The sequence below is a fragment of the Pimephales promelas genome, chromosome 19 (genome assembly GCF_988280905.1).
Source record: "Pimephales promelas chromosome 19, fPimPro1.hap1.1, whole genome shotgun sequence".
Taxonomy (NCBI): domain Eukaryota; kingdom Metazoa; phylum Chordata; class Actinopteri; order Cypriniformes; family Leuciscidae; genus Pimephales; species Pimephales promelas.
This window is the reverse complement of record NC_142787.1, coordinates 2,426,139-2,444,419: the sequence shown is the minus strand read 5'-3', so window position 1 is coordinate 2,444,419 and position 18,281 is coordinate 2,426,139. Positions and strand designations below refer to the sequence as shown.

At 39.5% G+C, this 18,281-nt stretch overlaps 1 protein-coding gene across 2 annotated transcripts in view; it reads left to right on the top strand.

Moving 5' to 3' along the window:
- The first annotated feature begins 6,356 nt into the window (after nucleotides 1-6,356).
- camk2a (calcium/calmodulin dependent protein kinase II alpha) overlaps nucleotides 6,357-18,281 on the top strand; it is a 54,623-nt gene continuing 42,698 nt past the window's right edge. For both annotated transcript variants that reach the window (XM_039663582.2, XM_039663580.2), the window contains exons 1-2: nucleotides 6,357-6,576; nucleotides 8,302-8,396. In XM_039663582.2, the coding sequence (XP_039519516.1) occupies nucleotides 6,515-6,576; nucleotides 8,302-8,396 (157 nt within the window). In that variant the 5' untranslated portion in view covers nucleotides 6,357-6,514. The remainder of the gene's footprint in view (nucleotides 6,577-8,301; nucleotides 8,397-18,281) is intronic.

Genomic DNA, 18,281 nt, shown 5'->3' with positions numbered 1-18,281 from the left:
TCACACACATAAATGGTAATTTACTCAAATGCCTTTCCTTTCATACATTTAAAATGACTTGCAGATTTATAACTTTATTACCTCTGAAGACATTTTGACTGTAACAAAAGATGTGTGCGGCTGATGCTCCTTTGGTTATGAACAGCTCGTGCGAGTGTGTGCGTGGTTCATGAGTGCGCACACCTCTGGTTGCAGTTTCGCTTGTCGCCAGAGGGGGCGTAGTTCTGCAAAAACTCAGAGACTTGCGCAATGCACCTTTAAAACCACCTGCCTAATTTTGTAGGAACTCCTTTTGCTGCTAAAACAGCTCTGAAGAGCTGAGGCTAGGAGTTACATGACTACTGATTCACTCCAGTTACTTGTCAAAACAATATCCGAGTTACTTGAATCCTTGTGATTATCTTCCCCTTTAAAAAATACATCATAACAGTTTGTGTCAACAAGCATTTATTAATTCACAGATCAATGTTTGCAGCAATTATGTCTCTTCCATGTTTTGTAAAAAAATACAGCATAAAATTTCACTCTGAGGAAGGACAAACAGGACAAAGCAATATTAATATGATCTATACCTTTATGCTGATATATGATAAATAACAACAAAAAGGAGCTACTCCAAATACCTATGATATTACTGTACTATCAAATTCCTTCATGATAATATATTGATTTAATCAATCTTAAACCCATTGCGAATTAAAGACAGCTCAAGATTTGGCAACTGTTGTGTAGAAATACTCATTTTTAATTTTTTGTGAAAATGTATGTCAAATGCATTTGGTGGGGTGGTGATGGCGCAGTGGATAAGACACATGCCTTTGGTGTGAGAGACCCGGGTTCGAATCCACTGTGAGACACCAATGTGTCCCTGAGAAAGACACTTAACCCCTAGTTGCTCCAGAGGCGTGTGACTTCTGACATATATAGAAATTGAAAGTCGTTTTGGATAAAAGCGTCAGCTAAATGAAGAAATGTAAATGTCTGACTCTAATGTGGCTAATGTAATCCCCAAAGGACACAAAAACAAAAGTACTTGCAAAGCAAATTATTAATCACAAAATGAATGCAACCTGGCAACTTACAGTAGAATGTCAAATGGACGGTTTGTGTGTCTGTGACAGTGACTGGTTGCTATGATGCAGCTTGGGTGTAAGTGACTTGGTTGTCATGGAGACGACACTACATGTCAGAGTGATGTGCATAACAGTGTGGGCATTATTTTTTTCGTTTTGTTGAGAGTAAAGGGGGTATGCTGATGAAACATTACAGATGCGTTTGCCATAGGCAAATGGGAGAAAGTCTGAATGAATGTCTTACAAAAAACAGTCAATAAAAGTAATATTGGAAATATTGACCTTTAATCACATCAAATCATACAGTATCACATCAGTTATGATATACGTACATGCTGTTAACCCTTGTGCTGCATTAGATTTTTAACACCGTTGAGTGCATTAAGGACCAAAAATGGCCACATATTAAACATTGCCTAAAATATTATATATTATTATTATTTTCCACTTTTACCAAGTTAAATCTTTTAACCAGCATCAGTCCTCATCATAACTACCAAAAATTTATTCAATTTCAGGATTTTAACTCTTTAATTACCAGTTTTGTTTGCGAAACCATCGATTTGTAATTTTGTATAAGAGGAAAAAACACAAAAATGCAATTATTTTCAATAAACTAAATGCAAAGAGAAAACTTTAGATTTGGATTATCACAGTCCCACTTTGCAAAAAATCCCACTTAGCGCGTTAGAGACCAAAAATGGCCACCTATTAAACATTGCCTATTGCCTAAAATAAGGTGCATTTCCACCCATAGGGAATAAATATGTAGTGACGTCATCTGGTGGAATACACTATATAATGCAAATATAATGCTTTTGCTTCAAAATGAAAGGATGTTTGTGCAAAAATCATGTTTCATGTATTACTGACAGCCTCAGATTTAAACAACGTTTTAATGGGTTTCAATGGGCCATTTTTGGTCTTTATGGTGCTGAGTGTTACTATTTGATCTACACAGTGTGTGTTATACATATTTTGCAAAATGGGATCACATTTTTTACATGTATCCAAAAAGTCACAATTTTGCCAAATTTCATACCATTTGCATTAAAACAGCCAAAATGGTCAAAGAAATGAAACTGCAAAAGACCAAAAATGTCCCTAATGCAGCATAAGGGTTAAATAAACAATTAATAGTCTCTTTAGCTTTATGCTTTATGAATGATTCAGCAGGCGGAGATTTCTAAATTGAGAGGGGGGGGGGGGGCTACAATTTGAAGAAGATTGTGAAATTGAGGGTGCAGTTTACATATTTGGGAGTACAAATTACTAAATTGATGGTACTTGATTCAGACTCTGAAATTTCAGGATCAGATATTTGGATTCTAGCTTCTGCCATCAGGGGTTTTGAAAAAACGTTTGAACATTTTGATAATTGAGAAGACATTGAGCAGCATTTCTCATGTAAAGATCTCTTCTCTGTTTTCTCTAAATTATGTTATTGTCAGGAGGAGTATGTTATTTTCAATGCTTTAGTTTGGTTTTGTTCCTGTTTCCATGGTTTCTGATTATGTTGCACACCTGTGTACGATTAGCCTCCTCGTGTATTTAAAGGAGAATCCGGTGCAAAATGAACCTTTGGTCTAATAAAACATCGGTACCTAGTCAACCGTTCTCCGAGATTTGTTTTCATGATAATCGAATGTAAAGAGTTTTATCTCTAAAAAATGTTTAGCGTATAATGCTAGTACTGGTGGTATTTACTAACACAGTAACATGATGAGGGTCCCTGCATGCAAAACGAAGCATTGAGAACTTTGTAAGTGTACAGACCGTTTAATAAGAAGATATTTTATAAAGACAGTTCACTTCGTGTATACAGGTGGCGCTATCTTTGGAAAACAGTCACGACTAGTCAAACCACGAACGACGTGCTGAGTGATCTGAACTGTATGAAGTTCAGCGAACTTCTGAACTGTACTGTATGAACGGCGTTCGAGGATCGACTTATCGAGACTATTTTCTAAGATGGCTCCTGTCATACACGAAGTGAACTGTCTTCATAAAGTATCTTCTTATTAAACGGTCTGTACACTTACAAAGTTCTCAATGCTTCGTTTTGCAGGTATGGACCCTCATTATGTTACTGCGTTAGTGTGGGGCTATTTTGAGCCTTGTTAGTGGTTTAAACTAGTGATTTATTTTTACTTAGTCAATGCCCCCAGTACTAGCGTTATACGCTAAACAGTTTAGAGATAAAACTCTTTACATTCGATTATCATGAAAACAAATCTCAGAGAACGGTTGACTAGGTACCGATGTTTTATTAGACCAAAGGTTCATTGTTCGCCAGAGTTCTCCTTTAAGCCCATAGTTTCTCTTTGTTCAGTGTCTCGTCTATGATTATTGTTGTTGTAATATGTATTTCCTGAGTTTCTTAAATGTGTAATTATTAGATTTATGATTAAAGACTTTGTTTCTCTTACTCTCCATCATTAGGCTTTGACTACGACCAATGCTGACAAAATAAACAGTAAAAGATTGCCTGCAAGCTTCTCCTCCTGTCTATACAGTAATTTCTCTACTGTGCGACAGAGAATCGCGTGGTCATGATGCCTATTTTTACAAAAACGGCTTCTACGGGGCCTTTTAATCCATTGTCCTGTTTCTTAAGTAATAAATAATGGACAAATGAAGTCTTTGGACACCTCATATGTAAAGTTATTTGCTGTCAAAGTGACGCCAAAATGAATGGGATGCTAACAGCAGGTGATGGTCTGCTACAATGGCGGCTCCCGCGAGGCTTCAACTTCCGGCTGATGGATTACCCCCTTGGTCACAACAGACAGACTAGCATACTTAATTTTTTCCGGTCCTCCACGACGGGTTCCGTCATGTCTATGACGATGACCAATGACCACAGAAGCTCTTCTAAAAAACGTACCTCAGATGACAGGCTTCGATGGATTACTTGAAAACCGCCTTATGTCTGAACCCATTCTGTGCCTCCCAGTTTCAACATGGCCATTCTTTATCCACTCTGACGCCTTGATGCAGAAGGATGACAGGTGTGGTTGTAGCTTACGCGAGCGGAACATTGCAGTAAGCGGAAAGACTGTACTCAACACCTGAGAAAGAGTGTTTGGGAGTGATTTTTTTGGCTCTGAAACATTTCAGACCTTACATCGAGGGCCTTCATGAAACCAATTATACTGACCACAACAGCCTGAGGTGGTCCCAACCCCTCTGGGCGACTAGTGAGATGGTCCTTGCACCTACAGGACATTGACATTCTCCGGCACGATCACAGACAGAGCGCCGTTGAGGCACAAAATGGTGACCCAGTCTTCTTCGAAACCTTGAAGGATAAAAAACATGTCATTCATGATGGTCTGCTTTATTTCAGGGTCCCTAAGATAACATGCACTCTCCACCCAATGAAGCCACTGTAAAAAATAATCTTGTAAAAAAACGGTAAATTGTTCTTTGAAATTAACAGCTAAATACCGTTTTGTCAACTACAGCTATATGCTGTTAAATTACAGTTATATACAGTAGCTGACAAAACGGTATTTAGCTGTTAATTTCAAAAACAGTTACACACTGTTTTTTTTTACGGTATGATGCTGGCAACCACTAGCCTGGCTACGTCAGACTTCCTACTTCCGCTAATTTCATTTCGCGCCAGTACTCAGTCTGAGACAGCAGCCTATCTTTCAGTTTTCCAATGGACTTCGGACGGCCGGCCAATCAACGAACAGAGGGCGGGCTGAGAGCTGTGACGTGGATGCTAAGCTCCGAGTTTTACATTGTAGGTTAGAGAAATCGAAAACCGAAACAACCGCGGAAATGGGAAACGAGACACGGGATGCATGCCATTTTCCAGTCCTTGAATATTTCTATGTCATACTGTAATCTTGAAATTAAGTTGCAGTATTTCCGACAGACTCGTGAGGAACAAAGAGCTGTGTTTAAAAGATCTAAAGTTTGAGACTTGGCTACAAATATTTTCTTGCTTTACTCTGGCAAAAATACGTTTTAGAGGCTGTGATTGTACCATGGATGCGTAGATTAACTTCGCATAATCTGCAAAAGTTGTTTACAGCCATCTGGTATTTCGCTCGCATCATCAAGTGTTTACATAGACGGTGGGCCGAGGGGAGATTTTGTGTTTTAAGACGATCTGTGGGGATGGATAACCCAGATTTTTATATATATAAACATTACACTTTTCAACAAAGCACATTGTTGCCACTCACATACTTTGCACATTGCTATATTATCTGCAACTTTCTCCCGGTTATTTTCCCGGCGAATAGAGCAGGCGGCTACGTGTGGACGCTACGAGGAATTAATACAAAATGACACATTGGATTAATAGCAATTCATGTATTACTTAATCTATTAATCATATAGACTCTTTATTAGTTCCTGATGCAGTAATCATTAATTAATGGTTTAGTTCTTCATGAGTTATACATTAACTCATGATTATCTGTGCATTAGTTAATCATGAATTAATGCATATTAGTGCACCCGTATTGTAAAGTGTTACCAAACATTTATTTAATAAAAAATACATTAAATGTGAAGTGGGAATTGTGGAAATGTGGGAAACGGTAAATTTAACGGTATTTTACAGTAAAATTACATTACATACAATTATACACGGTAAATCGCAGTAATTTACCATATAAGGAAACTTCCAGTTAACCAATTTTTCAATGTATCGTCTTTTACTGTTAAAATCACAATAATTTTTTACAGTGTATGTATTTCTGAAATACATAACTTGGACACAGATCACTGAAACTTCAGTAAAGCTGCTTTGAAATGATATGTAAGCGCTATACAAACAAATGTGAATTTAATTTAATTGAAAATGTAATCACTGGCCTAGTCCCTATTCTAACCCTATGGGCCACTTTGGGTAAATTGTGTATTTTTCTTCCCTTCGATATCCTGTCTCTCTTCAATATTTAGATGCCAGACATCAGTACATCTGCATGCTGGCGAATTTCTACTAACGAGTAATAAGGAATCACAGGCTCTACTTATAACATTAGAATTAGTTAAAAGAGATCCAATGAATGAAGGGATTTCAGCCGATCACAAATATAAAGAAGCGAACCGTGCCCGTGGTTTTATCCGAGAGCCTTTAAAACAGCTATTTTGGACATCTATTCATACAGTGTGAGCAGACTGCTGTGAAGTAACAGTGTGATGCACACTGAAGGTGTGTGGGTGTGTTCTACTGTCTGCCTGGCTTCATGTGTGTGAGCATGTGAGGAGAGGAGGAGGAGGATGCGGCTGCCATGGTAACGAGGGCTGTGTATGGAGAAGAGCAGCCAGTCGCAGGCAGCCACAGAAAGATCCACAATTTTTTTTTCCTCATTCCACTTCCACTTTTCCGATATAGAAAACGATCTCCAGACCAGGCGTTCGATCGCGCTTCTGTTCCTCCCGCCTGACGACTCTCTCTCACACACACTTCCAGGATGGCAACCATCACCTGCACACGCTTTACTGAGGAATACCAGCTGTTTGAGGAACTGGGAAAGTAAGTTGGAATAGCTTCATTTCTCTAAACCAGTGTGACATTGTTTGAGCTGGCCCAACATGTTATTTTCAATCAATCAAATGCAATGATTTTATTTATTTATTTATTTTTTACAAATCAGATAGTTTTAATTGTTAAATATCTTATAAAGAATGGACAGCATATCAAGAAAATGTCCTCGATAGATTCTAAAATGACTGCAAATCCACTTTTCAGTTTAAATTGGCAAATTTTGGTTTTAATATTTTCGAATATTATGAAATCTGTGCTGCCTGAATATGTGGAAGTGATCCATGGGTATGTGCTACTTGAGAATGCACAACTTACATTACATAACATAACAGGCAGACGATGACTTAAAAGTTAAGACACAAGATCTGATTCCAACATTATGCATTAACAGGACAGTGAAACGGTCTTATGCTTACATAGAGCTGGTGTCTTTTTTTATTTAATTGTAGTCAGAGCCTAATTAAGTTGCAGTCAGCAACCTAACTGGGTTTTGCAAAAGAAGAAACATAATATGAAGAGTTCAGATGCAAAAGCCTCTAATTGCAATTTGAAATTTTCTTCTAAAATGATCATTTTTATCAAGCTTGTATATTTATGTTCAGTGATTTCACTTAAATGGCAATGAAGATTACCTATTAATTGTCATTTAAGTGAAATTACTGAACTTAAATATACAAGCTTGATAAAAATGGTCATTTTAGAAGAAAATTTCAAATGGCATTTAGAGGCTTTTGCATCTGAACTCTTCATATACTGACTGCACACAGCCCTTGAACAACATCGAGATAAAGATGGCAGAAGAGAAAGTCAGAAAATGCTCTTAAATCAAGAAAATACGAACAAAATGCTGTAGTACAGAGTGGGTGGATGAGTGGAAAGAGGGAAGCAAGCAGATATATGTGTGTATATATAAAACACACACACATTACACACAGTATATTTAGAAGTAAGACATATTTGGTTGATCCTGGAAGAACATTCCTGTCTAAAAATGTAGTAACCCTATCCCTAAACCCATAAATTATTCATAAAATCAGAACGAAACGATAGATTAATAACACTGATGTAGATCTTACTTGACATAAACTATAAACGTGTTCCTCAAATCTGACTGTTCAAGGATTTAAAAAAATTTAAAAAAAAAATGATCCAGGAACAGAAATCAGAGTCACCTCATATATATATCTATATGCGCAATACAATGAAATGAAATTGGTGAGTGTAATACAATAATACAAATGAGTGTTACACAGTATAAAATAGATAGATGCAGTGGCAGTAACAATGCTCTGAAATGTTGAGGCAGAAGTACAAAAAAAAAAAAAAATCTGCTTGCTTTCCTCTTTCCATCCACCCACTCTGTACTACAGCGTTTTTTCCTGAGCGAATGCACTGTATACTTGTTTTCTTGATTTGAGAGCATATAACACCTCTACAGAGATGGGTCTTCAACTCCATCTGGCCTTGTGCCCACTGCTCTACTCCCACATACACCCTCATACTGAACACACACACACATCTTTTCCTTGTGGGCAGTCAAACCGCTTACATAATTGCCTTTGTGGGTGGCAATTCAATTCAGACATTGAAATATTGCATAATTCAATATATTACTGCTTACCTAGTAGGTAAACCCGCCGTTCTTTCTTGAAGTTTACATTCACAGCGAATGTTCAACATGCAGACATTGCTTCCATGTTCTCTGATTTTTAGGGGAGCCTTTTCTGTGGTGCGGAGATGTGTGAAAGTTCTCTCAGGGCAAGAGTACGCGGCTAAGATCATCAACACAAAGAAGCTGTCGACTCGCGGTAGGTGCACCGATTAGTTCACATGCATTAAAGGAGTAGTTCACTTTTAAAAAAAACTTTAGCTGATAATTTACTCACCCCCATGTCATCCAAGATGTCCATGTCTTTGTTTCTTCAGTCGAAAAGAAATTAAGGTTTTTGATGAAAACATTCCAGGCTTTTCTCCATATAATGGACTTCAATGGGGTCCAAACGGTTCAAGGTCCAAATGAGAGTTTCAGTGCAGCTTCAAAGGGCTTTAAACAACACCAGACGATAAATAAGGGTCTTATCTAGCGTGACTCTCCCGTTCGAACTCATTTTTCGAGTCATTTGGTTCATTCAACAAACGAAATGACTCGAAAAAAGATTCATTTTGAAAAAGAAAAACATTTTGATGAACGAGTTCGAACAGGAGAGTCACGAACACTCATTACAGAACAGAGCAAGGTGACCATTTGAGCTTATAAAACTTAAACTTTGTTATTTATTTATTTAATGAGCGATCGTTTCGCTTGATAAGACCCTTATTCATCGTCTGGAATCATTTAAAGCCCTTTGAACAGTTTGCACTGAAACTCTTATTTGGACCTTGAACCGTTTGGTCCCCATTGAAGTCCATTATATGGAGAAAATCCTGGAATGTTTTCTTCAAAAACCTTCATTTCTTTTCGACTGAAGAAAGAAAGACATGGACATCTTGGATGACATGGGGGTGAGTAAATTATCAGCTAAAGTTTTTTTAAAAGTGAACTACTCCTTTACCCCTCAAGGATCCGGACTGTAAGCAATCGACAGAAAATCAACAGTGGACTCGATTATTGCTCGTCTCTAGATGATCTGTGGTCAGTCTAAAGCCCCCATTTACAAAACAGATGATTTTTTTTTTCTCTTTGCTTGACTCATTCTGTGTTATCTGGAACAGGAATTTCTTAAAGCAATAGTTCACCCAGAAATGAAAATTCTGTCATTATGAGGTTCAACCAATGAGGTTCATTCTCATGTAACGCATCACGTTTGAGCTTCAGCAAGAACCAATGAGGTTCATTCTTGTGTTTCACGATATTCAAGGCTCTTGCACTAAACGGTTCGATTCATATGGATTTAATTTTACAATTTTTTTATGAACTTGGAAATGTCAAAGTGGTAGTTGTGTAGCTGTCAATGGAGGGACAGAAAGCGCTCAGATTTCATGAAAAAATTTTAATTTGTGTTTCAAAGATGAACGAAAGTCTTACGGGTTTGGAAAGACACGATGGTGTGCAATTAATGACAGAATTTTCATTTTTGGCTAAACTAACCCTTTAAAGGAAGGATTTGACATGCAGTCATTATTAAGCATATAAAGGTCAAAAACATGTAATAAACTGTTTATTTCAGAGACCAAACGCTGGTTGCATAAAATAAGACTAGGCTTACAAGCAAGTCATTGATTTTTTTTGTCGGTTACATAAAAATGTAGATTGCTCTAATTTGAGACAGAAAAATAAAGACTGATTACCTCTGACTAACTGCTAGTTGGTCATACTAGTTCTCAACATAATGGTTATGCAACTGGCCCCAAGTCATACATCTTTTTTTTTTTTTACCTCATAACAATCATTCACTTTCATTTACATTTATTGGCAGGGAGTTTCCTACACAAGAAAACTGAATATATTGGGTTATATGACGTATGAATGCTGTGTTCAGGTCAAGTGGCAAAGACAAATTCAGTATTAAACCCCAAAGTGCTCAAATGCAGATGTGTTGCCTTTATTTAGATATGACATATTGTTTTAAATGAGTAGAAACTGTCAGGTACTGTATAAGCACTGAACTTTCACATTTTGTTTAAGATTTCCATTCATATTGTGATAGAGAAATATGCTTTTTTGGAACTGAACCGGAGGGTTCGCATGAAGAAACTAGACGACTAAATGGACGAATCTTGGAGAATGCACTATGCATTTGTCATTTTTAAAGAAATATCTGTACAAATGTTGTATGATTGTCATAGCTGTAAAAGAAAGTATGTCTCTCTCCCTGGAAGCTGATATTGTAAAAGCTGAAAGTCAAGTAGAGCAGTAGGAGGCAGTGATATACCCTGAAGGCAGCCGCACACCTCCTACACCATGTTGCCGAGCACACATCATATTATATGCTTCAAATAGTAGCTACTGTACTTGCATTGTTGTTTTAATGGGTTTTTAAACAATGAGTGTGCATGAGATCCATTATTGCTGGTAACAGCTTCTCCATCAGTCTTCAATAGCCAACCAATTTAAGCACATTATATGTGTGGTTTTTTTATTACTTTATAATAGTAATATATATTCTGTTTCTGTGCATGAAAAAAAAAAAACTGAGTACATTTAGTGAGAAAATAATGTGAAAATCTCCTCTTCGGTTCATCATGGCACACATAGCCACAAATGCACAAAAAAAAAAAAAAATATTCCAGAATTAAAACATAATTTGGTATCCCTATATGTATGAGATTCCTAAAATGGCCTGGAAAATATTGATGTCTTCTAGTCTTCTAATTGAACTTTCTTTTGGTGAGTTGAAAGAATCATGAACTCAGCCAGTTTGCACAGCGAAAATGATTCGTTCTCCTGTTTTATGTTAATGTTTGTACTGCAATGGGCATGAACAACACAAAGAAAACAAGAGAATTATCGGAGGTCATACGCAAGATTATAGCCGAGCACGGACATTCTCAAGGCTACAAGTGCATCTCCAGAGACCTTGCTTGAAGACACTGTAGCCGGCCGCACTAGATGTGGCCACAACAGGAAACTTGCTAGAAGAAATCAGGGAAGAATCAGTGGTGGAGAAAGCACTTTAGCCCGCTGTTTTCTGCACTGGCACACAGCTTGCATCACTCAAAGAAAGAGAGTTATGTGGTAATGGAAACCCAGGGGAACACAACTGAACTGACTGACATAAGAAAGCCAGACTATAGCCAGAACACACCTGAATGCACTAAAATATCTACCCATGTAAGAGGGGACGCGATCGCGACCTTGCAAAAAAATCCCTAAAATTTCTCTAAAGGTAACGAAAAATCCCGAAACTTTACAGAACAATAGGGACGTTCCTATCTCTTTTGGTTATGAAAGTGCTGCAGTTCAATTCCTTATATGATTTTCGTTATGATTCAGCATCCATATCACCCTGTAGACCAAGACTGGTCACCCACTGAAGCTGAGTAGGGGTGAGTCCGTCAGTACCTGGATGGGAGACTCCTGGGAAAACCAGTTTGCTCCTGGAGGTGTTAGTGAGGGCAGCAGGGGGCGCTCACCCTGTGGGTTCTAATGCCCCAGTGTAGTGACGGGGGCACATACTGTCAAAGAGCAGACGTTAAACCGGGTCCTGACTGGTTAAACTGGATGTCCTTCTAAATAGAGTAGGGGTGTAACCCAGGTACAGTGGTGTGAATAAGTGTTGGCACCCATGCTAAAGTTGCCTAAAAAGAGGAATAAAAAATCATCTTTTGGATATTGATCTTAATTAGAAAAATGAGGAAAACTCCAATCTTTAAGGACACCAATTTTCTTTGTGAATGAATAATGTATCATAAATAAATAAATGTTTTTCCTTCAAATACAGGGTGCATAAGTCAGGGCTCCCCTATGTTAAATTCCCATAGAGTCAGGCAGATTTTTATTTTTAAAAGCCAGTTATTTCATGGATCCAGGATAATATGCATCCTGATAAATTTCCTTTGGTATTTGGGATTAAAATATCCCCACATCATCACACACCTTCCACCTCGCCTAGAGATAAGATCATCTTTCAATGCAAATCAAACCAGCTATTTGGCTAACTGAAGTAAAACCATGCCAATCTATAGGTGTGATGGAAGGTGTGTGATGATGTGGGGATATTTTAATCCCATATATATAATAAAATGTATTGTCTGATGTTAAAAAGTATGTTTTTATAATGTAACCTTCTCCACCTTGGTCAGTTTAAGGATAATTCATGCAATTTTATAGTATTTATTTAAAAGAATTAAAACAGATTCATGTCTATCCTTGTATATTTCAGCTCGTTGAGATTGGGATTTTGAAAGTTATTAAAAGTAATTAAATACTTTTTAAAGAGAGTAATTAGTACAGTAATCTAATTACACTGTTGAATAGGTAATTAGTAACTAGTAATTAATTACTTTTTTAGAGTAACTATACCCAACACTGCTTCCTGACCAGTCATCGCTTGCCGTCTTTAACGCAAAACTAGTAGCGAGTGACTTCCGGAAACGAATGTAAACAAACTGAAGCGGTGAGCGTTGTATTAGTTGTCCTGTGTTCAGAAAAAAGTAAAAAACAACAACAAAGAAAACCCGACAATGGACACGTTCCTGATTTGCTCGAAGAGGACACAATGGGCTGTCAATCCTCCAAAGAGAACTTGAGGTAAAATATTGTTTTCTTATATATTTTTAGTTTTAACGTAGCACCATCGTCTCTCATTCGTTTCGCCATTTTTGAAAGTTGTGTACGGAAAAGCTTGTGCTCCTATTGGTCAAACTCATACATGTGACGGAATCGTCGTGGACGACAGTTAAAAAAATTAAACATGCTAGTCTTTTTGTCGGGATGTCGTGAAGCATCGCTGACGCGACGTAGGTGGTTGTCGCCCACTATGGCACACTATACGAGATGATGTAAACGAATGTCGTTTACGAATCCCCACGACACCCTATGTCAAACGGATCGTGCCAAAATCGGGCTAAAATCGTGTAATCTGAACCAGGCTTAAGGCTGACAAACTTATTAGTGTTGATATGCAGTAGTGTTTACTGTAGCATCTGTAAACTCTCTCTTTTGTAAGACTGTTCACCGCACCTTAGGAAAATTAACCGTGGTTTTGTTGATCAGTCACTGTTTGTATTACCATAGTTTTCCGACAACTATCATGATTAAATGGTGTATAACGTATCTATAATGTATAAGAAAATTAAAACAACAACAACATAAACATACCCCTCTGAAGTGTCCTGTGAAATCCGTTCTGGACGATCCTCTTGTTTGTTAACATTCTAAACTCTGAATCAGGCTTTAATTGGTTTGAATTTGATGCCATACTTAATATTTACACCTGAGCAGATACAACTCGCAGTTATAGGAAGTGCCATGACATTTACACATGCTAAGTACTGCCAATCACAAAACACTGGGCCAGCATGTTCGAGACAGACTAGGTAGAGAGGAGCTGTAATAATGTAAAATATGTGAGCAATAATGTTTTTTTAACAATCAAATATAAAAGCTTTATTATAGTACACCCCAAAAACAAAATTAAGACTGTAATAGGACCCCTTTAAGTCTAGGCGGGCCACAATGTTGGTCTTTTTGGTCTATTTTCTTATTTAAATCCATTTATTGCGTTCTGAATAAAAAACAAATATTGACTGTCAAATAAAGAATTGTGGAGACCAAATACTTTGTTAAATTTAAACTTAATTTTAGATAAAATTGTTTGTTAAACGGAAAAAGGAGTGCTGGAGTGCCAATGTTTTTGGATGCCAATGAGTCAAATTTAGTGACATTACAGAGGTTTATATCATAAATTTCACATATAGATCTGGCCAAGCTGTGTCAATAATAAGGCACACTTAAAATTGCCAACATTTTGTTTTTGGTTGACTGAAAGTGGATATCGTGGGAAAGCCAGGGCTGTGCAAAGGCATCATAATCTAAGTTGATTGTCGAGACCATTGGTTGTAATCTACTTAGGCTACTATGCTTTTGAGAAACGAAGGGCAGGTTCTGCAGTGGTTATTGAAGGTAAACTAGTCTTCTAAGATGACTAGATCGGTAGTTAAGACGTAATTTTAACTTTACCTCTCTCATCCACCCTATTAAACCAGTTACAGGGCACATAACTCGTTCATATTAGTAGTTGATTTATGACTCATGATTCATTGTTTATAGACCATCTGTCACTCATGGGATTTGGACAGATCTGTTCTCTCAGACAATCGACTTTAAAATGAATTGAATTGAACATTTTGGTTTTGTTTTTGCAAAAGGTTTCTAACCAGGGCAGATTTCTGTGCATAAGCTCAGATGAAATCCTGCAGGTAACTCTGAATATTAAACAAAATGCTTTATATCTTTATATTCTATCATTTCTCTTGCTTTCATCTCTACTCTTGCCTGTATTCAGAATAATCTTGGGACTTTGCATTATAGCCCATCTCATGATACTGCCTCCTTAAGACGGATCACTTTGCTGTTAAGACGAATTATACTTTACTTCCCTCATTTGTAAGGAACTTTAGAAAGTTAAATAAATGTCAATGTAGCGAGAAGTATTCGTGTGTCAGAGGAAAGGTGTATTCTACCTAACAGGTGTTCACAGGATCACACTTTTGCAAAAACCTTTTGTAAAACACATCTTATGTAAGAAATAACTGACTCCAGACAATTGAATTATTGAAGAATATTTCATACTCTGCTACCACCATTTTGTGCATTTTCTTTTCAATCATTTTAAGGTATGGATTGCTTATTCTTCGACGGTTACCACACCTCTCAAAACAAGTGTTTAGTAGTCTTTAAAAAATCCACATTAAATTCAAAATAGTTAACATGTTTGGCAGAGCTAATGACTGTCCTTTTGCAAGATGTCTAGATGGATAAGAACAATATATGCACCAAGTTTGGTGACTTTAAGTTAAACTGGCAAGACCATTTTAGTCATAGATGGCGCTACAGAGCCAAACTCCCCCACTTCCCGCCACACTCATTTCTTAACTTTTTCTGTGATGTGTGTGACGAATTAGATTTAAAGCCAATCAACAATAATCCTTTTTAACATTTTTTTCAGACCAAGTTTGGTGTGATTCAGAAAAGTATTGAGCCTGTCTTAAACTAAATCCAAAATGGCCGACTTCCTGTTGGATAGAGGTAGTGGATGTCAGTATAAAAGTGAAGGGAAAATACCCACAGTGCCATCATGGGCCTTTTTTATCTTGACCAGATGAAACAAAGAAGGAACCACAATTTCAGTCATTGGAATCCTTTTAAATAGCACTTCTGAGGTATGTGTAAACACCCATGTTTTTCTAAGTTAAAAAAAAAATCAGCGTTTCTCATTCTGTAATATCCTATATGTCATATTCAAGAGCCATAGTTTCACAATCTCACTCAGGCAACATTTGGCTGGTTATTTTAATAAACGGACATTTCACCCCTTTCCGTTTTCAAAAATAACATTGTGCACACTTGTCAGTTTTCATGAAAGTGGTTGTTTAAACAAACCCGTGTATATGCTGTCAAGAGCATGCCAAACCTGTAGGTGGCAGTACAACGAGTGGCTCAAGCCAACGTTAGCCAATATCGAACACTTTTGACGAAGGTGCAAGTTCTGTCGCACACTGGGACGTCAGCTAAGATGCAGTTTTCTCAGTTTAAATGCAAAAGTGCAAATTAACGTTTCCAAATTCTCCACTCTGCCCGGGGTTTTGGGAAAGAATCGTTTTCAAGAGGCAAATTCTCCATTTGCGTGTAAACGAAGGGCACAACCAGAGGGAACTTTTTCCCTTCGGGAAAACAGGGCCTTGGTTTGGACCTTGTTTCTGTTTGCACTTTTCCCCTGTTGAGTTTGTGTCATGGTTGTTAATTTGATCTCGTCATTCAGTTCAGATGTGTGTCGTTAATTGTCCTTGTTTCTGTTTATTGCTGTTGGGTCTCGTTTATATTAGATGTGTTGTATGCTGTTCTCATTGTGTGGCTTATTGCATTTGTATTTATTAAATACTGCCTTTTGCATTCATCATAGTGTTTGTGTGCACTCTACTAGGGATGGGCAAATTAATCCTCATGAAGCACTGAGGCTTTCCTCTAATTGTTCTGGGAAACGATTTGAAGCATCATGAGTGTCGAAAGCCGAGCCTTCTTGTTGCAGGTCAAATTTACAGCAGCCATTAACCCGAGAGTGCAATTGTTTTTTGTGTGTTGTGTGTCCCTTGTGGATGGGGGTTACGCTCCCTTGAGGAACAGGCACTGGGCGGAGTCACACAGACCAAAACAAAAACCGACTGACAACATCATGACAACGTGTAAAATAATAAGTAAAATAACTTGTTGTAGAAGTGTTTTTCAGAGAAACGAGTATGTGAACTTAGCATGTTTTCTAAATATCTGCAAACATATTATGGTATTTTCACGCTTATTATGGTATTTTTAGTAGAGTAAAAAAGTTACATACAGCACTGATAATCCTGCCTGAACTTGAATCATCATCATCTGACCCGCTGGCCCCGCCCTACCTCCCGCTGAACGCGGGACCCAAGTCTGCGCAGTAGTGAACGCGGGACCAGAGTCTGCGCAGTAGTGAACGCGGGACCCGAGTCTGCGCAGTAGTGAACGCGGGACCCGAGTCTGAGCAGTAGTGAACGCGGGACCAGAGTCTGCGCAGTAGTGAACGCGGGACCCGAGTCTGCGCAGTAGTGAACGCGGGACCAGAGTCTGAGCAGTAGTGAACGCGGGACCAGAGTCTGCGCAGTAGTGAACGCGGGACCCGAGTCTGCGCAGTAGTGAACGCGGGACCAGAGTCTGAGCAGTAGTGAACGCGGGACCCGAGTCTGCGCAGTAGTGAACGCGGGACCAGAGTCTGCGCAGTAGTGAACGCGGGACCCGAGTCTGCGCAGTAGTGAACGCGGGACCAGAGTCTGAGCAGTAGTGAACGCGGGACCCGAGTCTGCGCAGTAGTGAACGCGGGACCCGAGTCTGCGCAGTAGTGAACGCGCGACCTAAGTCTGAGCAGTAGTGAACGCGGGACCCGAGTCTGAGCAGTAGTGAACGCGCGACCTAAGTCTGAGCAGTAGTGAACGCGGGACCAGAGTCTGAGCAGTAGTGAACGCGGGACCAGAGTCTGAGCAGTAGTGAACGCGGGACCAGAGTCTGAGCAGTAGTGAACGCGGGACCAGAGTCTGCGCAGTAGTGAACGCGGGACCAGAGTCTGAGCAGTAGTGAACGCGGGACCAGAGTCTGAGCAGTAGTGAACGCGGGACCAGAGTCTGAGCAGTAGTGAACGCGGGACCAGAGTCTGAGCAGTAGTGAACGCGGGACCAGAGTCTGAGCAGTAGTGAACGCGGGACCAGAGTCTGCGCAGTAGTGAACGCGGGACCAGAGTCTGAGCAGTAGTGAACGCGGGACCAGAGTCTGAGCAGTAGTGAACGCGGGACCAGAGTCTGCGCAGTAGTGAACGCGGGACCCGAGTCTGCGCAGTAGTGAACGCGGGACCCGAGTCTGCGCAGTAGTGAACGCGGGACCAGAGTCTGAGCAGTAGTGAACGCGGGACCAGAGTCTGCGCAGTAGTGAACGCGGGACCCGAGTCTGCGCAGTAGTGAACGCGGGACCAGAGTCTGAGCAGTAGTGAACGCGGGACCCGAGTCTGCGCAGTAGTGAACGCGGGACCAGAGTCTGCGCAGTAGTGAACGCGGGACCCGAGTCTGCGCAGTAGTGAACGCGGGACCAGAGTCTGAGCAGTAGTGAACGCGGGACCCGAGTCTGCGCAGTAGTGAACGCGGGACCCGAGTCTGCGCAGTAGTGAACGCGCGACCTAAGTCTGAGCAGTAGTGAACGCGGGACCCGAGTCTGAGCAGTAGTGAACGCGCGACCTAAGTCTGCGCAGTAGTGAACGCGGGACCCGAGTCTGAGCAGTAGTGAACGTGAGACCCGAGTCTGCGCAGTAGTGAACGCGGGACCCGAGTCTGAGCAGTAGTGAACGCGCGACCAGAGTCTGCGCTGTAGTGAACGTGAGACCCGAGTCTATGGTGTAGTGAACGTGAGACCCGAGTCTATGGTGTAGTGAATGTGAAGTGGAGTCAAGGTCCCATCCACACTCTCGCAGAAATGGTTAGTACAGTTTACTGCCGAGCAACTCATTGTGTCAGTGTGAAATAAA